This window comes from Thunnus maccoyii, chromosome 5 (assembly GCF_910596095.1).
Source record: "Thunnus maccoyii chromosome 5, fThuMac1.1, whole genome shotgun sequence".
NCBI lineage: Eukaryota > Metazoa > Chordata > Actinopteri > Scombriformes > Scombridae > Thunnus > Thunnus maccoyii.
Window position 1 is genome coordinate 2,833,637 of NC_056537.1, and position 21,292 is coordinate 2,854,928.

Here is a 21,292-nt window from a genome sequence, read left to right on the forward strand (position 1 = left end):
AAGTATACTTTACTACATCATTTCAAAACAGAAATACTGCAGAGATCCGTGATAACTTATGAAAACATCAGTGGAGTGAGGAACCAGCTATTCGCATGGTCTCCTGGTAATTCTACCAAAAAATGTCCTAAATGACCTGATTCCACTTAACTCCCGGAGATAAACAGGAAATTATGAGCTAAGGGAGGAGCTGAAAGCAAAAGAAGTCAGTTTCACTTTGTCCTAGCGCGCTCAAAACCTGCATACCTGGTTCGAGACGGACAGCTCTCACTGACTTCAACTTTCAGGTAAATAATCTTTGTTTTTCCATCATAGCTAAACTAAACTCACAGCCTGGTCGCCAGAGTAAAACGTTGGCAGTTTACGTTTCTGCAAACCACAGAAACGTTGAATATCTACGTTTCAATACATGTAATACATAGGATATTAACATTTCAACAATACGTATCATATCAAAATGTCAACAATACGTATTATCTCAGCATTTCTACAAAACGTATCATCTCAACATTTCTAAAGTGGCGTACGTAGCTCACATGCGGTATATGAGCTGACATTCCTGTTAGGAGGAGGAGGGGTTGGTGGATGATTAGTAAGTTTGTCAGGAAGAAAGTTGGAATCACCAAGTGGTCTTTGTGCTTAAACCTAAACAGAACTTAACCACAGCGCTGTCACGCCATATAACATCATTATTCAACGGGTAGAAATGTTACTATGCTACGTATGTAGAAATGCTGATAAGATACTGTGGTTTGCAGAAACGTTCAATGCCAACGTTTTCCTCTGGCGATAAGGTCGCAACTCCGCAGCTTACGGCTCTTCTTGAGTCCTCTTGTTGATTCTGTGAGCAGGTTAGTGTGCTGCAGAGTCAGCATGTAGATCAGTAGCGCAGGAAGTCATTTCTCTACATGTTACAACAAGTTTCGCTTTCGCTCTATAAATAAATCTGAAGACAAATAAGAAAAATGCTGAAAATTTTATTTATTTTATTTTATTTTATTTTAGATTTGAGTTTTGTAGAATATTTACAGTCTTTTTAGCATCAAATTCCCTCTTTGTGTTTCCTCGGACAGTGTTTCCCAGTTGAGCTGCAGTGAAAAACCACTAGCCTCCTTTTTTGCGTGAAATAAGGAGACCATCAGCCATTCAAGGATCTAAAAATATATCAGCCACTTCCTGTGGAAAACAAAAGAACATCAAAAAAAATGAAAGTAAAAATAATGGACAAATACAGCCCTTTTTTCCAGTATATACTTCACTCATAAAATAATGCAAAGGGTTTTCTAATTCTTCAAATACAGAGAGTGTGTTTTTAAAGCATTTTAATATCAGCTTTACTATCCAAGTATGTTTATTTCAATTTCTTGGTAGTAACAAATTTGCAAAACTTTTCATATACAACATATTAAAAAGAAACTCCTGAGAACTCCTGAAATTTTACTCCACTTGATGTTTCACTTCATTTTTTATCAGCTCAGTTCATCTGAGTGCCCTTAAAGTCACTATGATTAAATTCATGTCAGCCCGGTTCAATACAGAGCCAGCTGCTGGTAATTACAGTGAGCCTGTTATGTTGTTTAAAACAGCTGTTATACAACTTTCTGTTGAACAGGTTTGTGGACAATCCAGCGTAACTGGGACTGTGTGAGAGAAAGTCTCAGGAAATGAGTCTCTATAGCCTTTAAACTATCTGGTTCAATATGTTGAACAGCCACAGGTGTCAGAGATGAGACATTAACTGTTTTCCAGTCTATTTATTAAATGTTGTCATCACCATTCAGAATCATTGATGGCATAATACCACAAAGGTTAAGTTACATTGTGTGTTTCGATGAAGTTCCTGACCATGTCCCAGTGGTTGCCCAGGTCTTTATTAAAGTCTTTGCATTGACTTATTGTGCAGCAGGATGGTTTGTGCTCTTTCCAGTTAATCAAACCTATGCTTGTGGCTGAGATGATTATTAAGAATGACATTTTCTGGCCCAGCAGACATATGACAGGACAAACCGGATAATTGATAAAGATTTGATTCATAAATGAAACTAACTTGAAGCAGCAAGTTTTCACTTGTGGACATTTCTACAAAAGTTGTAATAAAGAACCTCTGATCCCACAACCATGCCGACATTGGGACATCAGGCATAATCTGGATAATTGTCCTTGATTTGAAAGTATAATGGAAGTTACATAAGCTCTGCACAGAGTTTTATTCTGAATTATCTTATATCTTACACATTTAGAGGATTTGAATGCTGATTTACATATATTTTCCTACTCTGTGCTTGTTAACGATACATTCAAATCCTGCTCTCATGCAACTAGATGAAAGCAAATAAAATGAAAACAATCTTCATGATTTGATTGCGCAAACCAACAAAATACACCTGCAGGTACCAACACTTTTAGAGGCATATTTTTTCACTTGGGACAGAGCCAGGCAGCTGTTTCCTCCTGCTGTCAGTCTTAATATTAAACTTGAACACTTTCTCAGACAAAAAAATGTCAATTTAACTTAGTTCAATTTAATTCAGTTTGGTTCAGATTATTTGAGTTGACTGGGACTCGTTTAAACTGGAATTATTTTGCATTCAGCTTTGTTTTATAATTTCTTTGTGTCTTCTCTGTCGCTCCAGCTGGTCATGGACACCATAAAAAACATCCTGTCCATTGCATCAAAGATCTACACCCTGGTTGAAAATGTTAAGGCCAATAAGAAGCGCTGCCACCGTGTCGCCCAGCGAGTCAAAGCCCTGGGCGAGCTGGTGGGGTCCATCAAAGAGGGGAAGGAGATGGTTTTAGAAAAGGCTCTAAAGGAACTCGCCATCACTCTGGAATCAGCACAGGAGCTCATCGAGAAATACACCTTGGCCAACTGGATGGAGTGCATCCTAAAATATCGGAGCCATGGAGACGAGTTCAACAGTGTGAACGAACGCCTTGACGACGCCTTCCAGGTTCTGTCTGTAGCTCTGAAGGTTGAGCAGGGGAACATGGTTTGCCAGATTTTTGATATGGCACAGGACAAGGTGGACGGGTGGACGGATGATGCAGAGCTGAAGAAATGTGAGGGAAACTGGTTTTGGCTTTGCCTTTGTAGAGTAGATTAAGCAAAAGTCAGATGGTCCATATGAGCCTAAATTTGATTTTTTAGTTTTAATCTTAAAGGACAGGTTCACCGTTTTTTCAAGTGTGTCTTAAAACAACAGTCAGTTGTCCACATGAACAGTGAAAGAGGTTTTCCTCGCTGTAATCACTCCTCCTGTTCATACTGGATATTAAAAGATCCTTCAAATGTGCTTTCAGTGTAAGTGATGGAGGCCAAAATCCACAGTGTGTCCACACAGTCATTTAAAAGTTGATGTGAAGCTTATATTCAGCTTCAGCAGTCTGAGTTAGTCATATCAAGTGGACATCTGACACATTTACAGTCTTTTTAGCATCAAATTCCCTCTTTGTGTTTCCTCGGACAGTGTTTCCCTGTTGAGTTGCAGGTGGAAGTATAGTAACAAAAACCCAAAGATATTCAGTTTACTCTCTGAGAGGACTAAAGGAACCAAAAAATATTCATATGTAAGAAGCTGGAACAAGAGAAATTTAGCATTTTTTTTTCATAAAAAATGACTCCGAGCCATAAATCGATTATACAAACAGTTGGCGATTAATTTTCTGTCAATCTACTAATCGATTAATCGATCATTGCAGCTCTAAAAAGCCTAATTGAAGTCTGTTTCTTACTGTAACCAGACCTGACTAACATAAAGATATGAGTTCAGTGTTTTCTAAATTGATGTTATTTCATAAGATCGAAGAGTAGAAGAGTAGAGAGGTTGGATTGGATTCAGAGTCTGGTTGTCTTTGTATAATCAGTGTTTGTGTGTTCCTCAGTGATCCTGGACCACATGAAGGAGCAGAAGGAGAAAACGGACGCCATGCTGATCAACGTGATAAAATTCATGGAGATGTGTGAGTACACTAAATCTCTTAAAGGGGTCATATTCTGCACATTTCTAGGTCTGTATTTATATTCTGGGGCTCAGTTAAAAACTCCTTATTTATCTTATTCTTTTTTCTTTTTTTTTTTCTTTTTTTTTTTAAAAAAAGGTATTATTTTTAAACACAAGCCAATTTTTTCAATAAAAAATAAATAAACAAATGTTTTTAAAATTATTAGAATTTTTATTATATGTGTGCACATGTGTATGTGAGTTACTGCCGAACACAAATATTATGAATGAATAATAGGAATTGAACCAATACATTAACACTTTTTTAAGAAATAAGGAAACATCAAACAATTTTATTTAAATTAGTAATAAAAATATATAAATTCTTAAATTGATTTTTTCTCATGTTAGAGATAATAGAAGCCATGAAAATAGTTGTAGGGGCAGCAAAAGTGGAATAGAAGCTGAAGCATTAATCAGAGTAGTATTAGTATTTCTAATTATTATTATTTATCTGTAAATAAATGTTGAATTATGTTCCATTCATTTCTTTCCCTCCTCGAGCTTCAGTTGCTGATTGTAGACGCAGTGAGTCAGTTTGCTTTGCTTCGATTCGCAATATAAAAAAAAACTATTAAAGTCTTAAAACTAGGCTTTGAGACAGAATCCATCTTCCAGACCATAAGATGGAGGATGGACCTGTAATAGCTGATGTTGCAGCTATCCAGTGGTGCAAATTTCTAACAAATTTGCATTTTCTCAGATTATCCAAATGATACGGAGACAACGTGGGTGTTTTGGGTCAGTTGCCCACTTTGCCTGCTTGATAATCCAGCCTTGCTTGTAACTTTGTTTTTTACAGTGAACAAGCCCAGCCCCAGTGATGAGGATATCCGTCTGATCAAACCAGAGGAGCTGGAGTACCCCAAAGAGAAAATCGCGAAAACATCAAACTCAGAGATTTACAAAGGACAGTACCGCGGATTCACAGTGGCCATCAAGCGATACAGCAACCCTGTGAACACCTCCCCAAGGTAGAGAATAATACCAGTGTGGCTTTATTTTTAATTCTATTTAATTTACACCAGTATTTCAATTGACAACTCTGCCTCCTTTAGAGCCGAAAGCTCTATCACTAGCACTATCTCTTCTTCTGCAATGTGTCAGTGGTGGAATGTAACCAAGTACATTTACTCAAATACTGTACAGTTTTGAGAGACTTGTACTTTATTTGGGCGTTTCTTTCTTTCTATTTACTCCACTACATTTATCTCACAGTTGAAGTTGCTTTCCAGATCAATATTTTATAAGTAAATTACATGATGTGTTGTTATAGAGGCAATAACAGTAGCTGCATTAAAATGCAATTAACATGTATACGTCAGTGAATATTAATATTCCAATGATGTATACCATTATATATGATAAATATAACACTCTAAATGTGGTTGAAAAATTTTACTTTTAATACTTCAAGTACATTTTGCTGCCAATACTTTGTAACTGTACTTTTACTTCATTTTAAATGCAGGACTTTTACTTGTAATGGAGTATTTTTTCATTGTGGTATTGCTAACTAAAAGATCTCAGCACTTCTTTAACCACTGGCAGGATTGTACCTATCGGTGTTCCAAAAATCCATTAAAAGACAAACTTCTGCACTGAATAACACAGTCAAATGCAGATTAATTGCTGGACTACTTACCCTCTTTACACATAGACTGCGTCTACAGTAAGCCACTAAATTCTAAAACGCTGTTTTTGAGCATGAATGACCTGCGTCCACAGCAGGAGTTCAGCTTGTTTCTGCAAATACCTCCGTCTACATTGAAACGCCAAAACTGGTAGTTCTCCTCCTACTGAGCATCTGCAGAGGACAGACAAGGCAGTCAGCCACAGAAAACCAGCAAAGAAGAAACTGTACACCATTTACGTTTCTGCGGCGGCTTTCTGACATTTAGTTTATTGCAGCAGATTACAACAGTTTGAGTAGAGAAAGGTGGTAGATAGCTATGTTTAACTCTAAACAAGCTGTCAAAGCAGACCATAAAGATAACAACACTCGCATGAAGCCGTCCACCATTGTTGTTATTGTTTACTCAAATACTGCACAATTTTTCCTGTGAACACTACAACACCAAGCCGGCGTTTTCAAATTTGCACACTCTGGAAGCCATTTTGGAAATAGACATGTCCACACTAAGCCAGCTAAATTCGTAAATGTATCGACTTCTCTCTGTTTTGGCCCTCCATCCACAGTTTTTCTTCTCTGAAAACGGAGCTTTTCCAAAATGGCCTCCGGAGTGTGTAAATGTGAAATCGCCGGCCTGGCATTGCAGTGTGTACGGGAAAAATGGAGCTTCGCGAAAACGCTGTCATACAAAAAAATGGTGGCAATGGTGCGGAGTTTCATTGGAAGAGGAAGAAGAAACACGGCAATAACTAACACAGTAGGAGCAGAACGAGTTGAAACTCTTGAATTTATTTGGCTTAATGTAGATGTGGCCACTCATGTGTCCCAGATACTGTAACTCAAAAAACTTACTCCATCTAAGATGCAGCTCTGATTTTGAGATACATTGTGACCCTAATTTGCTTAAATCTATAATCTATAGCATTTGACCATGAGGAAATTAAAAGTGTATGAATGTGGTATTTGAATATTAGCTGAGTAAGAGACGTAAAATGACAACAAGTCAAATAGACATTGATTCCTTCCAGCCAGTCGTACTGATATTAACACACCGACATCACTTTGAGCTCAGAGTTTTTTTACTCAAGGATGTGACTCACTGTATTTGCCACATATCAACAAAAACATTTTCTCTATATTTAGTGTGGTGGAGGATGTTTTCAAGAAGGAAGTTGAAACCATGAAGCGCTTTGAGTCACCCAACATCCTGCGAATGTTTGGTATCTGCAAGCAGGCTGAAGATGGTGAGTAGACCACAGCATCACAGAATATCAGACGCATCACAAGCTGGCTGTGATGTTATTCAACCTGTTGTTTCTTTGTCACTGTCACATTACTGGACATAAATGATCTGGGAGTCAATTTTTAAAAAATTAGACTTTGACTATAGCTTGGATCTAACTTATAGTCAGTCTTCAGATAGACGTCTAGATTCATCCGTTGCATAAAGGTGTCTAGTCTTTGACTCTCTTAACCCTTAAATACTGTTCATATTCTAACAGTGTCCCCTCATAATTAGTTTCTACACCCATTTTCTGAAGAACAAAGCTACTTTTCATTCATAAATACATCATCAGTCATTAATAAATGGATGATTAATCCTAAATTAAGCTTTCAGGGAGCAGAAAGTGTATTTCATCATGAAGAAAAAACATTCACAATCACACTATATTATGGTCCTATGTTATATTAAAACAGGAGAACATAACAGCCATGATGATTTCAATAAATGTTATATGATGTGAAGAATGTTTTTGATTTTTTTTAACAAATAATAACATAAGATATAAGATATAAGACATTTTTGTATATTCTGGGAAATATTCTGGGAAATATATATTAGGAAAGGTTATAGAATGTAATGCTAAAAGAAAGGTGTTTGGGATGTTTTTAAAGTTAAATTTAAAAAGTTTATTTATTTAAAGTGCAAAATCACACCAGGGTGTCTCAATACACTTTACAGCAGTAAAACAACAATATTTTACTGCTCTCAAATGTAAAAATTGGTCAAATCTGACCTGAACAGTTAAGTTAACTTGAAAGTGAGTGTAAATTAAGCCTTGTTTTAAACTAAACACCATGGCTGACTGAGTAACTGACTGCGTCAACCTGCTCAGCTACCTTCACCCCAGCAGAAAACTTCTGCCTTCTGTCCAAACACTACAGAACCGGCCTCTGATAACACTCTCCAACCTGGTGGTCCTAATTAATGTTGTACAATAAAAGCAGTAATGTATTATTGTGTTAAAATGATTCACATAGCATCTTTAAATTATAATAATATGACTTGTATTTGTGGCTGCCTGAAGGATCCAACCCTCAGTACCTCATCATCACCGAGTACTGTGAGAAGGGAAGTCTGCGACAGGTTCTGGACTCGAAATGCGAACTGTCCTGGACCAGGAAAGCTCGAATGTGTCTGGACGCAGCACAAGGACTCTACCGGTCAGACTACAACTAATAATTCTTTGTCTAATTTACTGGCAAATTTCAATTATGTGCCAGAAATGATAAAACACAAAGAAGGAGATAGGAGGAGATACACACAGTCAGTACAGGCAAGACAGGAGTTTTATGTTTTCAGAAAATCCAGTGAATTAGACAAATCAACCTCATGGTTCAGGAGTTTTTTTTTTGTTTGTTTTTTTTGTTGAGTTAATTAGGCATCAACATAAATACACACATAACATGAACTACAACATAGAGAGTAACAAAGAGAATCCTTACATGGCTGAGACAAAACTAAACTCTATACAGATAAACAGTGACATACAAATATGCAAATGCATACACAAATAATAATACATATTGCTATAAAGGTCTATATATCAAGGTTCAAATAATTTCATCTGGTTTTGTTTTGCTTTTTAAATTTGAATAGTTTCTAAATTTGTCCAAAAGTCACAATTCATATCAAAATGCCAAATTCTGTGAAATTCCTGGGTTTCCCTTGAATGCTAAATAAGCTTTACAAAGCATCAAATAATTTGAAAGATCAATCTTCATCTGCTCTGAATGAGTTGGCAATAGCAATGCATTTCCGAACTTCCAATAGTGCAAGATCAATATATATTTTGTTATGTGAACTCCACCTGTCATGTCTACTAGTACCTAATTGAACAAAGTCTAGGATGTAGCGATATATATTATAGTTCATGCACAGAAGAGATTTCCAAAATGCGGTAAAAAGATCACATGACCACAACATAAAACCACCTATGACTCAGGAGTTATGAGCCAATGTGTGTGTCCTGTCGACTAGTACCTAATTAAACAAAGTAAGTAAGTAAGTAAGTAAGTAAGCTTTTATTTATATAGCACTTTTTAAAACACACAGTTACAAAGCGCTTCACAGACACATACACATGCAAAATTGAAACAGATAGATTAATAAAGAAGACAAACATGTAGACAAAGTAGCAAACATGACACAGAGAGAAATCAACCAGCATGAAATAAAACAGGACATGGGAACAAGAAGGGAGGTCTATAGAAAGGCTTGACGATATAAATGAGTTTTGAGGCGTGGTTTAAAACAGTCCAAGGATTCAGCAGGTCTAACAGATAGTGGAAGATGGTTCCACAGAGTTGGGGCTAAGAATGCTAATGTGCAGTCACCTTTTGATCTGTGGTTTGTGCAGGGGATAGATAGAGGGCTGAGATTTGAGGATCAAAGAGGTCATGTAGTGGAATGAGGAACAAGAAGCTCAGAAATGTAGCTAGGGGCGAGGTCATGGAGTGCTTTATAAGTAATCAACAGGATCTTGTAGTTTATTCTGAATTTTACCGGAAGCCAAAGGAAAGAGGCATGAACAGGGGTAATGTGGGACCTAGGGCTAGTTCTGGTAAGAAGTCTAGCTGCTGTATTTTGGATTAACTGTAAGCGTTTTAGAGAAGACTGACTGAGGCAAGTGTAAAGGGAGTTACAGTAGTTAAACTGGGAGAAAATGAATGTGTGGATTAATTGTTCAAGAACTGTAGGGGGCAATATAGGTCTTATTTTAGCAATATTTCTTAACTGAAGAAAACAGGACTGGACAAGCTTATTAACATGATGGTCAAATATCATATACTGGTTGAAGATGATAATGAGATTCTTAGCAGTGGATTTAATGTTCAGGTGAAGTGGGCCGATAAACTGAGGAGCAGCAGTGACAAAGATTTCAGGACCAATTAAAAGAACTTCAGTTTTGTCAGGGTTAAGATGGAGAAAATTTGGGGTCACTTTGGTAGCAGCTAAACACTCATGGAGGGAGGACAGTTGATTCAAGTTATTGGGTTTGGCAGAGAAATAGATCTGAGTATCATCGGCATAACATCAGCATAGGATGTAGCGATATATATTATAGTTCATGCACAGAAGAGATTTCTAAAATGCGGTAAAAGGATCACATGACCAAAACATAAAACCACCTGTGACTCAGGAGTTATGAGCTAAAACATTTATGATTGATTGATTTACAAATGGCCACATAGTGGTGCTATCCAAAAACATATAGTTTGTTTCTATATTTCTACCAAATATCACTGAGATCTGTTTACAAGTTTTTGAGATATTACACTAACTAACAAGACAAGTAGACAAATGGCACCGAAAACATGATCTTCATATTAAAATAAATGATTAAAAATGAATACATTTGGACACTAGGGGGCAGAATGACTATCATATGATTGCCTTATAAATTTTGCGGCTTGCAAGATCAGACAACAACATGATCATCCCAATGAACTTTTATTTGTATCCATGTGATGAACGTAACAAGACTTTCACACTGTATGACCGTATAAAAAGACATAGCTGTCAGTCAATGCCCACACGGAAGACATCAAAGCTACTATAAGTCTTCAAATCTTATTAACGGAGCAATGATTTCCAAAATGACCACCAGCACACTTATTAGACGGCCTTCATTTAGAGACTGAGACCAGAATGACTCATTGAAAACAATGATTGAGAGAGGTTGAGGCTTTTTGAATGGGAGTCAGTTGGAGCAGCTAGCAGCCATCGGTAGTACTTTAAGGTACTTCAGCCTCAAGACATGGTAGCTGCCACTTTTTGACATCACACAGAGAAAGGACATTATTTCTAATAAAGACAGAGGCTGCTCTCTCTCAGGCAGCGCCATGTTGATTTTCCTCCAGGTTTTGTGGCCAAAGTTCTACTGAATCAAACTATGACCCCAAATACCCTGACATCCATAATGTACAGCCAATGGGACTCGGCATCGACAGGAAACTGAAGTTATGACAGTGACGATTTTACTGCAGAGATAAATGGAGGACAAGTTATCTTTGTCCAGTCCCACCAGGAACTGCATAAAAACATGGCAGATAATATCAGAGGATGGTGAAATGAATATTGTGATTGTCCGCAGTTTCCCCGTTCGCTGCCTTTGTACATTTATGTGCTGCTCTTCATTCTCCACACTACCTCCTGCAAACTATCAGCTCCTGAAGCCACCATAAGTCCAATATTCACTCTCCTTTTAGCTCTGGTTTGATCTCCACCAGCTCCTGATAGTGAAAAATATCTGGCTCTTTAGCCTCTAGATGTTCCACTTTATTCACCAGTTAGTGTCTAATGTTGTCTGTCTGCAGTTTGGTCAGGTGGGCAGGTGGGGCTTTTTTAACAGAAAACAGCTGCTGTTGCTGGAACCATACAGTAAAAGTGCTGTAAAAACAAAACTAGTAGTTGAAAGATGCTCTGTGGTTCAGACAAGCAGTCGTTTCTGTTCCAGTGTTAGTAAAAGAAATATTGATTACTCCAGCTTCAAATTAAATTCAATGTTCATGAATTCTTGTTTATAATATAAAGTTCTAATGATTATCACTGTTGTGTCTTAGACTGCACCAGACAGAAGAGAAAAGTAAGGTACATGGATGCATCAAGAGCAGCAGGTTCCTGGTGGATGAAAGCTACAGAGTCAAGGTAATTAGTAACCAGTGCATGCTGGGATTGCTTCTGGCCCATTGGATAGTGAAAACAAATAAAGTCTTGACATTGTTGTTTGTGGTTTTTGGTACAGTTGGCAGGTTTTGAGCTGGCGAAAACTGAGTCGTCGCTGAGAAAGATGACGAAGGGTAGAGACAAAAGGTCGCTGTGCTACTCCTCTCCTCAGATGCTCAGCAACCTCAACCACACCTACAGCAAGGAGTGTGAGATTTACAGGTCAGACACCAACCAGGAATTACACCAGACAGCTGCTCAACACCCGCAGAGATATTAAATTATGTTAAGTTGTTACTGACAGCTTTATGAATACTTTACTAATGCTTTATGGATCAGATATAAGCCGTTAATAAGTGTAAATTTAGGTTAGCCAGGATGTGAAGAATCCTTTTATCATTTCCATGTGGTCAGAATTCATCATCAATGTTGGTAATTCATTCATAAATGTTGAAATAAGCCGGGAAGTCTCTAATACATAGAAAAATTAATACAGTCGATGTGAGGTGTGGATGAGTATATACACCAATAACATGAAATAAACTAACAGTACATTATACACAGATGATATGAAATGGTTTCTTCCTACAGACAACTGATACCCCCTGCCGGTGTGGATAAGGCACCGACAGACGGCTGTCCTCTACCTCTGACCTAGATATCGAACGTAGTACCCAAAATCTACACACAAGACGATCCAAGCCTTGCTTAGGAAACCAAATTCAGCCTGGCTTCTATAATCACCAGCTGTCGTTGAACCACTATTAACGGGCCTATTTACTCAGGAATTCCTAACAGCCATGAGTGACAACGAAGTGTATTGGTGCAAATAGGTGTTGGAGGTCAGGTAACGGGTAAAAGGGCATCTCTGGAGGAGGCCCACTCTGACGGCCAATTAAACCCCTAATAATAAATTTCTCAACCTAATTCTATTCTGACATCATACATCTATCACATGTACAGCAACATGTTGACCTCAGTCACTAAACCTGAACCATTGCCCTCCTGTTATTCAATAAACACTGCAAATGTATCTTTAACAAATTTCAACATAATTTTTAATCAAAATAAATTTAAATCTAATGTCAGTCTATCCCAAAGGAGGTGTCTTTGCTTACCTGGGAGAAACCACAAGACCTCAGAGATGAGCACAAGTCTTTGGAGTGTGTAAAAACACAAACCAGTTTTATTTGGTTTTACAAAATAAGTAATCTAAGAATGCAAATTGTAAAATACAAAAACTTGAGCAAAAAATTAAAAAGCATAAAGCTAAAATCTAAAGAGAGTCTCAAAGAGATCTCTCTTGAGAGGTTCCACAAAAAGAAAAGGGAACCTCGATGCTCTCTTGGCTTTTCTTTTTATAACTCTACAACGCCCTCTTATTTGTATTACCGCATATCGTCTTTCTCCAGGACATATATCAGTTACATGCTGATGTTACATGACTTTATACAAAATAATGACCTTTTCTTTATCTGTCACTTACATCAGATTACATGGATTTTTTGAACTTCTTCTTTTTTACATTTGAGATTAAAATCAGGGATATCTGCTAGGTGCAGAAGACCGCTTCTCCTTTGCCTCAGGTTATCTGACGGTTGTCTATGTTTTTGATGTTTGTTTGTGTTTAAGTCATTCTTGACAGTTCAGATCTACTTCAGTACAAATTACACAAATTGTGTAAATTTCCCACAAATGGTGCAAGACACTAAACTATGTTTAATTTGTCACCAATTAAAATTGAATAAAATAGTCAGAAGTAGGCTTAAGTAGAGTTTGAGACAAACTGGTTTTAAACTGACCGCAAAAATTGTTTGCACTACTTTACACACATAACAACCACAGTCGTTGTGTATCGGGCTCTGAGCACTTTGCGGGTGACCTACGCTCAACAATGTACCTGAACGCCTCCTTAAAAGCTTTGTTTTCACTGTCTACTTTTCTCTTTTTAGAGCACTTTGCTCTGAGCACTTTTCTCTGCCTTATGTCACACCTCGTGTCTGATCACTCGCTGACTCCCTGACTATCGCATATCAAAATTGAACCAAATTCAACACAGCACTTCCTTTTGTCGGTCTAGAGTTGATCAGATGAACAGTTCAAGAGATACGCGAAGGACATACAGACATACAGACAGAGATTCCTTCCTTTAGTAGAGATTAATAAAGGCTTGTGACTTTCTCATTTTCTAATGAGCAGATATTCATGGTTCCCAGAGGATGAATCCTGCTGACTTTTGTGATCTCTTGACTTTCCACTAGCGCCACCAGGAGGTTGACATTTGTAGTTCAAAGTGAAATATCTTGACAACTATTGCAGATATTCATGGTGCCTGAAGGATTAATTCTAATGACTTCGGTGATCCTCTGATTTTTCATTTAGCGCCATCATCTGGTCAGAATTTAATTTTCTGCAATACTTACATAATACCTGCAAAAGTAATGACATTCCTATCAGGTTCAGATGTACTTTGTGTTTAGCTCATGTCATAGAAATGATTAAAAACAACAACAAAAAAACTCTCTACTTCAAGATGCAAAATTTCTTTTGAAGAACAAGAAAAAGTTTGTACAAAAGATTGCTCCAGACGTTGCTGATTTTATCAGGACATGTGCTCATGGAGAGAGCAGAAAGGATCTTTCTCTGGCATTTTCCCTACAACACTTCATACTGTATTACAAACAAGTCATCCCATTGGGCCGCTCCAGAGACACCGAGGCTAAACAAAAGGTAGCAGCACAAACACTACAGAGTACAAAAAATCTAGTGACAAAGTTAAAAGAAAAAGAAAAAGTTTAAAAGTCAAAACACTTAAAGGGCAGGTTCACAATTTTTCCAAGTCTGTCTTAAAACAACAGTCAGGAGCCCAAATGAACATTGAAACATGTTTTTCTTGCTGTAATCATTCCTCCTGTTCATACTGACCATTAGAAGATCCCTTCATAATGCACTTACAATGGAAGTGATGGGCGACAAAATCCACAGTCCTCCTTCTGTGCAAAAATGTATTTAAAAGTTTATCTGAAGCTAATATGAAGCTTCAGACGTCCAAATGAGTCAAATCAAGTAGATATCTTTCAATGTTACAGTCTTTTTAGTGTCAAAGTTCCTCTTTTTGTTACTATACTTCCACCTGCAGCTCAACAGGGAAACACTGACTGAGGAAACACAAAGAGGGAATTTGATTTGATCTGATAATGTTAAAGCCATAAAACACTGAAAAAGGCCACTGCTTTGCTCAATCTGCAGATATCAGCTGATGACTTCCCACTGCTCTCTGGTTCTCTGTCTATAGATGAGATGGACCAATGATTGAGTGAAGATTCTCAAATCAAGCCATAAATCATTTCTCACTATCTTGTAAATGTTGTCTTTCAGCTTTGGGATCGTCCTGTGGGAAGTTGTGACCCGTCAGAGACCTTTTGAAGGTGTGTATGTGCAGAGCGGACAACAGCATCCAACCATAAAGCAACACAGCTTCATGCTGACCACAGCCACTGCTCTCTGTGAAAAGAGGAAACTTTTATCTTTTAACAGCTGCATGTCAAGCCTGCAGTAGTTAATCTTCCATCCACCAGTTCCCTGTTAAAACCTCTTTGCAAGATATCTTGATGTCCTGTTTGACAGCGATTTATAGTTATTAATAGGTCATTAATGAATGTAGAAACAAACAATTTTAGGCATGAAATTTGTTATAATCCCTCCTAGAGCTGCAACAATGAGCTATTTTAATAATCGAATCATTGTTATTCTACAAAACAAAAATGAAAAATATTTGCTTGTTCCAGCTTCTCAGATGTGAGGATTTGATGGTTTTCTTTGTCTTTGTCTTTCTTTGTCAATTTGGGCTGTGGGAATTTATAAAGAGCATTTTTTTCACTACTGTCTGACATTTTATAGACAAAACTATAAATGGATTAGATAAATAATCGTTAGTTGCAGCCCTAATCCCTCCTGCACCGCTGCTACACTTTTACACACACATAACTCAAATCACAGATTGTGGCTTTAAAGTAAAGTTAAGCTTTTTAAAGAATTTAAATATTACACACAATCAGATCCTCAGATATGTGCATTTCTAATCACTTTAAATTTACTGCTCCTGAATAAACTGCTTTATGCTGCAGTGCGTTGTATGTTACTGTTGTGTTATACTGTATTTCTTCCAGGTTGTTCAAATGAGGAAATCAGTCAGAAAGTATGCAATGAGAAATATCAAGAGCCGCTCCCTGACGACTGTCCTGAACCACTGAGATGTCTGATCAACGCCTGTCGGACCTATGATAGCTTCCAGAGGCCATCTGCTGGAGGTAAATTACAATCACTGTCATCACCATACACAGGGTCACATTAAAGGTGCTGTAGCTGCTAGAATGACTTACAATGAGTGGACAGGTTTCAGTGCATGATTTGATACTGTATATAGAGACATTATTTTATTGGATTATAATCAGTGATGGAAGAAGTATTCAGATCCTTTATTTAAGAAAAAGTACCGAAACAGCAATGTACAAATACTCCATTACAAGCAAGATGTAGTCAAAGTATTGCAGTAAAAGTAGTGGTTTGGTCCCTCTGACTGATATATTATTATATATGACATCATTAGATTATTAATAGTGAAGCATCAGTGTTAGAGCAGCATGTTACTGTTGTAGCTGCTGGAGGTGGAGCTAGTTTACACTACTTTATATACAGTTAGCTAGTTTAGTCCAGTGGTTCCCAACCTAGGGGTCGGGCCCCTCCAAAGGGTCAGCAGATAAATCTGAGGGGTCGTGAGATGATTAATGGGAGAGGAAAGAAGAAAAAAACAAAGTTCTGATACACAAATCTGTTTTCAGTTTTTGGACATTTTCTCTAACCTTTGATTTGACCTTTAACAATGTAGTGTAATTTATGAGCTCATAATATGTTATTTATGTAAAATTTTAATCTGAAAACTAACTAAAGCTGTCAAATAAATGTAGTGGAGTATAAAATACAATATTTCCCTCTGAAATGTAGTGGAGTGGAAGTATAAAGTAGCATCACATGGACATACGCAGAGTACGCATAGTACAAGTAAAGTACAAGTACCTCAAAATTGTACTTAAATACAATACTTAAGTAAATGTATGTAGTTACTCTCCACCACTGTAAAACCTCATTCTAAAAGGTTGTTTACACTGTTAGCAAGCATCTCTAATAATAATAATAATACTAATACTGGGTCTATTTTTCTCTTCTACAGTGCTGGTGGATAAACTGCGCAGCGTGGTGGCACAGATGGAGGAGGAATGAAACGTTTCATCCCTCTGCCTCCTCGTCAGCTGTCCTCAGGGATTCTGCTTGTGATCGTGCTCAGGAGAATGTTGTCAAGTCTGAAAACTGGCCTGTAACTAAGAAAATTATGATATAATATAGAGCTGCAATGATTAGTTGATTTATCGACTAGTCACCAGCAATATTTTATAATCAATTAATAGTTTTGAGTAATAAAAAAATATCCAAATTCTCTGATTCCAGCTTCTCATGTGAATATTTTCTGGTTTCTTTAGTCCTCTATGACAGTAACTGAATATCTTTGGGTTGTGGACTGTTGGTCAGTACAAAACAAGACATTTGAAGACATCATCTTGAGCTTTGAGAAACAGTGATCGCCATTTTTCACCATTTTCTGACATTTTATAAACCAAACAACTAACTGATTAAATGAGAAAATTATTAGCAGATTAATCAATAATGAAAATGATCATTAGTTGCAACCCTTATATACAGTAAATCACAACAAGGCACTAAAGGCCATAAGTTGTTATCTCAGTTTATGAGTTGACTCTTGGATAAGCATGTCTTCAATCTAAAAATCAACCTTCTTATGGATTTTCTTACAATTATAGTGTGTTGTTTGAACAGCATCATAACTTAAAATGTCTTTTTAATGATTGTATATTAAGGACTCCAAACACCTGCAGGATGAACTGGTATTGTGTTGTCATTTTGCAGCTGGTAGTACTACAGTATTTTAGTGTACTTTCCAGAATAACTAGGTAAGTTGTATTCTATAGCGCAACAAGTCTTCACTACCTTGTATATCTTCATGTCATACAAGAGCAGTATGTGGCTGTCATGTACAAACTTGTTACCAGAGGTGGAAGAAGTTCTCAGATCCTTTACTTCAGTAAAAGTACCAATTCAGCAATGTAAAAATACACCATTACAAATAAAAGTCCTGCATGAAAAATCTCACTTAAGTAAAAATACATAAGCACTAGCAGCAAAGTGTACTTAAAGTATTAAAGTAAAAGTACTGTGAGAACTTTGAGTGTTTTATTAATTTTTCCAGACATGAAAACTGAACACATTCAGGAGTTTGGAGTCATATTGACTTTAATTTTAGCAGTCAAACTCTCCCTGCTGTCCATAAGAAGTGATGCAACAAGAATCCTGATCCTTCAATACAAGTAGAAATATTTCTGTCAGTAAAACAATCTTCATGAATCAGACCGTTATGGCTGAGTAAAATCTAAAATCTGATTTGATCTATATGTCATATATCGCTCCAACAAAATCATACTGTATAAAATAAATTGTGGATATTTATAAAGACATGAGCAGGGAAAGGAGTGTGTGTGCTAATTACTCTACAACCTATCCTATAAAGATGTTAATGAGATGGCTTCAGCACCTCTGGTGAGTAATAGCTGGTTGCAGTGTTGGGGGCTAAACAACTAGCATGCAAAATGCTAACAACTCTCTGCTAACACAACCACCAGTGCACACTGTATACGATACACAACCACACTGTATATGCTTGGCAGAGCACTAAAGAAGTCAAAATTTCAAAAATTGGAATCTTCAGAAAAATTATTGATAATTCAAAAATTATAAATTATTGATTATTGCAGATAACTATTGCAAAAAAAAGGCTGATATCAGGGAAGCCTCACACGGGGCACCAATCTGCTGGGACTGGTAGGAGCGGTATGACTGTGAACAACAAAACCAAATAATCTGATGCATTCATGTTCTCTGAGAGCTGCAGATTCAGAGCTGCAACAAATAACTATTGATTTGTTTAAATTCATCTAATATTAAAAATGAACCTTTTACTCGATTTTACATTCTTAATTTAACCTGGTTTTTCACAAATACTTAAAGAATGTTATCAAATAAAATGATTTAATTATCTTTTTTATCACATTACTGGAATTTTATCATTTCTACAACAGTGATTCATTTCTCTGTTGTTCATCTAGAGTATTTCTGTAATCAATAGAAAGTTTGATTAAACTGAATATCAGGAGAACTCAGTAATTTTAAAACCTGGGGAGTCATTTCAGTTTCTGAGAAGACCTCGGTAATTACAGTAACTAACAGGTTTACATTGTCCATTCGACAGCCAGACGATGCTGTAGATCTATAATCAAATGATAAAACATTGGAGCAGTGATCAGGTGTTTTCCTTCCAACTATCAATATGTAGAAATTACTAAGTAACACTTGAAACTGTTAATTAATTGTACATGAATTTTAAGTTTAAACTTTAGAGTTTAAACTGTTACTTAATCATGTCTACATATTGATAGCTGACTTCTACATATTTGACAGTGGAGATGCTGTGCGTCATTGTCCTCTCCTCAAAATAAGGCTGTAGTGAGTGAGGACGTCCCTTTAGGTTAATTAAATTCCTCCATCCTCGCTGGGAGGAGGTGAGACATGAGTGAAGGAAGCAAGGAGCCACATCAGCCAAATGAAAAGCAGCCAGTATCCTTTTAAAACTGCTCCTCTACTTTGAATGAATCAGCGCTTGATAAGCCCTCCCTCTTCTTCCTGCTTTCAAACACAAAAAGCTCTACTCTGTGCTCATATTTACTTGTTCCCTCCCCTTCAGATCTACAGTTTGAAGATGGGCGTAACCAACATGTAATGTAGCACAAGAGGTGTCAAACATGTTTCACTTCTCAGGAAGTGAAACTCAGACAGTCGTTGACACTGAGAGCTGAAATGGCACAGAAAGGAGATCAGCTCGACCGAGAAACCTTCTCTTGTTCCATCTGTCTGGATCTACTGAAGGATCCAGTGGCTATTCCCTGTGGACACAGCTACTGCATGAGCTGTATTAAAAAACACTGGAATGAAGAGAATCAGAGGAAGATCTACAGCTGCCCTCAGTGCAGACAGACCTTCGCACCGAGGCCTGTCCTGGTGAAAAACACCATGTTAGTAGCTTTAGTGGAGCAGCTGAAGAAGACTGGACTCCAAGCTGCTCCTGCTGATCACTGCTATGCTGGACCTGAAGATGTGGCCTGTGATGTCTGCACTGGGAGGAAGCTGAAAGCCCTCACGTCCTGTCTGGTGTGTCTGGCCTCTTACTGTGAGAAACATCTGCAGCCTCACTTTGAATCAGCTACATTTAAAAAACACAAGCTGGTCAACCCCTTGGAGAAGCTCCAGGAGAACATCTGCTCTCGTCATGATGAGGTGATGAAGATGTTCTGCCGTACTGATCAGCAGAGTATCTGTTATCTCTGCTCTGTGGATGAACATAAAAGCCACGACACAGTCTCAGCTGCAGCAGAAAGGACTGAGAGGCAGAGAGAGCTCAAGGTGAGTCGACAAAACATCCAGCAGAGAATCCAGGACAGAGAGAAAGATGTGAAGATGCTTCAACAGGAGGTGGAGGCCGTCAATCGCTCTGCTAATAAAGCAGTGAAGGACAGTGAGAAGATCTTTTCTGACCTGATCTGTCTCATCCGGAAAAGAAGTTCTGATGTGAAGCAGCAGATCAGATCCCAGCAGGAAACTGAAGTGAGACGAGTCAAAGAGCTTCAGGAGAAGCTGGAGCAGGAGATCACTGAGCTGAAGAGGAAAGACATAAAACTGAAGCAGCTCTCACACACAGAGGATCACAAAGAGTTTCTACACAACTACCCCTCACTGTCACAACTCAGTGCATCTACAGACTCATCCAGCATCAATATCCGTCCTCTAAGATACTTTGAGGATGTGACAGCAGCTGTGTCAGAGCTCAGAGTTAAACTACAGGACGTCCTGAGGGAGAAAAGGACAACCATCTCACGGGCAGTGACTGAAGCTTTACTGTCAGAAGCAGAGCCCAAGACCAGAGCTGGATTCTTAAAATATTCATGTGAAATCACACTGGATCCAAACACAGCATACACATATTTGTTATTATCTGAGGGGAACAGAAAAGCAACATACATGAGTCAACCACAGTCTTCTCGTCACCCAGACAGATTCACTAATTGGAGTCAGGTCCTGAGTAGAGAGAGTCTGACTGGACGTTGTTACTGGGAGGTGGAGTGGAGAGGGAGAGGAGTTCGTGTAGCAGTTGCATACAAGAATATCAGCAGAGCAAGAAACTCAAATGAATGTGGATTTGGATTTAATGATAAATCTTGGATGTTAGATTGTAACACTAACAGTTATACATTTTGGTTCAACAACATCAGAACTCCCGTCTCAGGTCCTGGTTCCTCCAGAGTAGGAGTGTACCTGGATCACAGAGCAGGTATTCTGTCCTTCTACAGTGTCTCTGAAACCATGACTCTCCTCCACAGAGTCCAGACCACATTCACTCAGCCTCTCTATGCTGGACTTCGTCCTTATTATTATGGAGTCACAGCTGAGTTGTGTAAACTCAAATAGACAGAAGTCATTTCAGACTTCATGTGTCAGATTCTGTTGTAATTCTTCATGTTTTTG

At 37.8% G+C, this 21,292-nt stretch overlaps 2 protein-coding genes across 2 annotated transcripts; both read left to right on the plus strand.

The window, feature by feature from the left end:
* Nucleotides 1-17,025, plus strand: LOC121896799 (mixed lineage kinase domain-like protein). The gene is made up of 11 exons (XM_042410823.1): nucleotides 1-287; nucleotides 2,634-3,063; nucleotides 3,886-3,963; nucleotides 4,807-4,978; nucleotides 6,781-6,881; nucleotides 7,947-8,082; nucleotides 11,485-11,569; nucleotides 11,667-11,809; nucleotides 14,966-15,015; nucleotides 15,757-15,897; nucleotides 16,818-17,025. Exons 2-11 carry the CDS (start codon nucleotides 2,640-2,642, stop codon nucleotides 16,865-16,867), a joined length of 1,380 nt encoding a protein of 459 aa, XP_042266757.1. The 5' UTR covers nucleotides 1-287; nucleotides 2,634-2,639; the 3' UTR covers nucleotides 16,868-17,025.
* Nucleotides 17,026-19,546: 2,521 nt separating this feature from the next.
* On the plus strand, nucleotides 19,547-21,292 carry LOC121896810 (tripartite motif-containing protein 16-like). Its single transcript, XM_042410839.1, has one exon. It carries the CDS (start codon nucleotides 19,571-19,573, stop codon nucleotides 21,233-21,235), a length of 1,665 nt encoding a protein of 554 aa, XP_042266773.1. The 5' UTR covers nucleotides 19,547-19,570; the 3' UTR covers nucleotides 21,236-21,292.

Bases quoted from the DNA above. Each gene is read 5' to 3' on its own strand.
- LOC121896799 (XM_042410823.1), top strand. From the start codon at position 2,640: ATGGACACCATAAAAAACATCCTGTCCATTGCATCAAAGATCTACACC. The intron at 8,083-11,484 runs GTCAGACTACAA...GTTGTGTCTTAG, and splicing joins GCAGCACAAGGACTCTACCG to ACTGCACCAGACAGAAGAGA. The intron at 11,570-11,666 runs GTAATTAGTAAC...TTTTTGGTACAG, and splicing joins ATGAAAGCTACAGAGTCAAG to TTGGCAGGTTTTGAGCTGGC.
- LOC121896810 (XM_042410839.1), top strand. From the start codon at position 19,571: ATGGCACAGAAAGGAGATCAGCTCGACCGAGAAACCTTCTCTTGTTCC.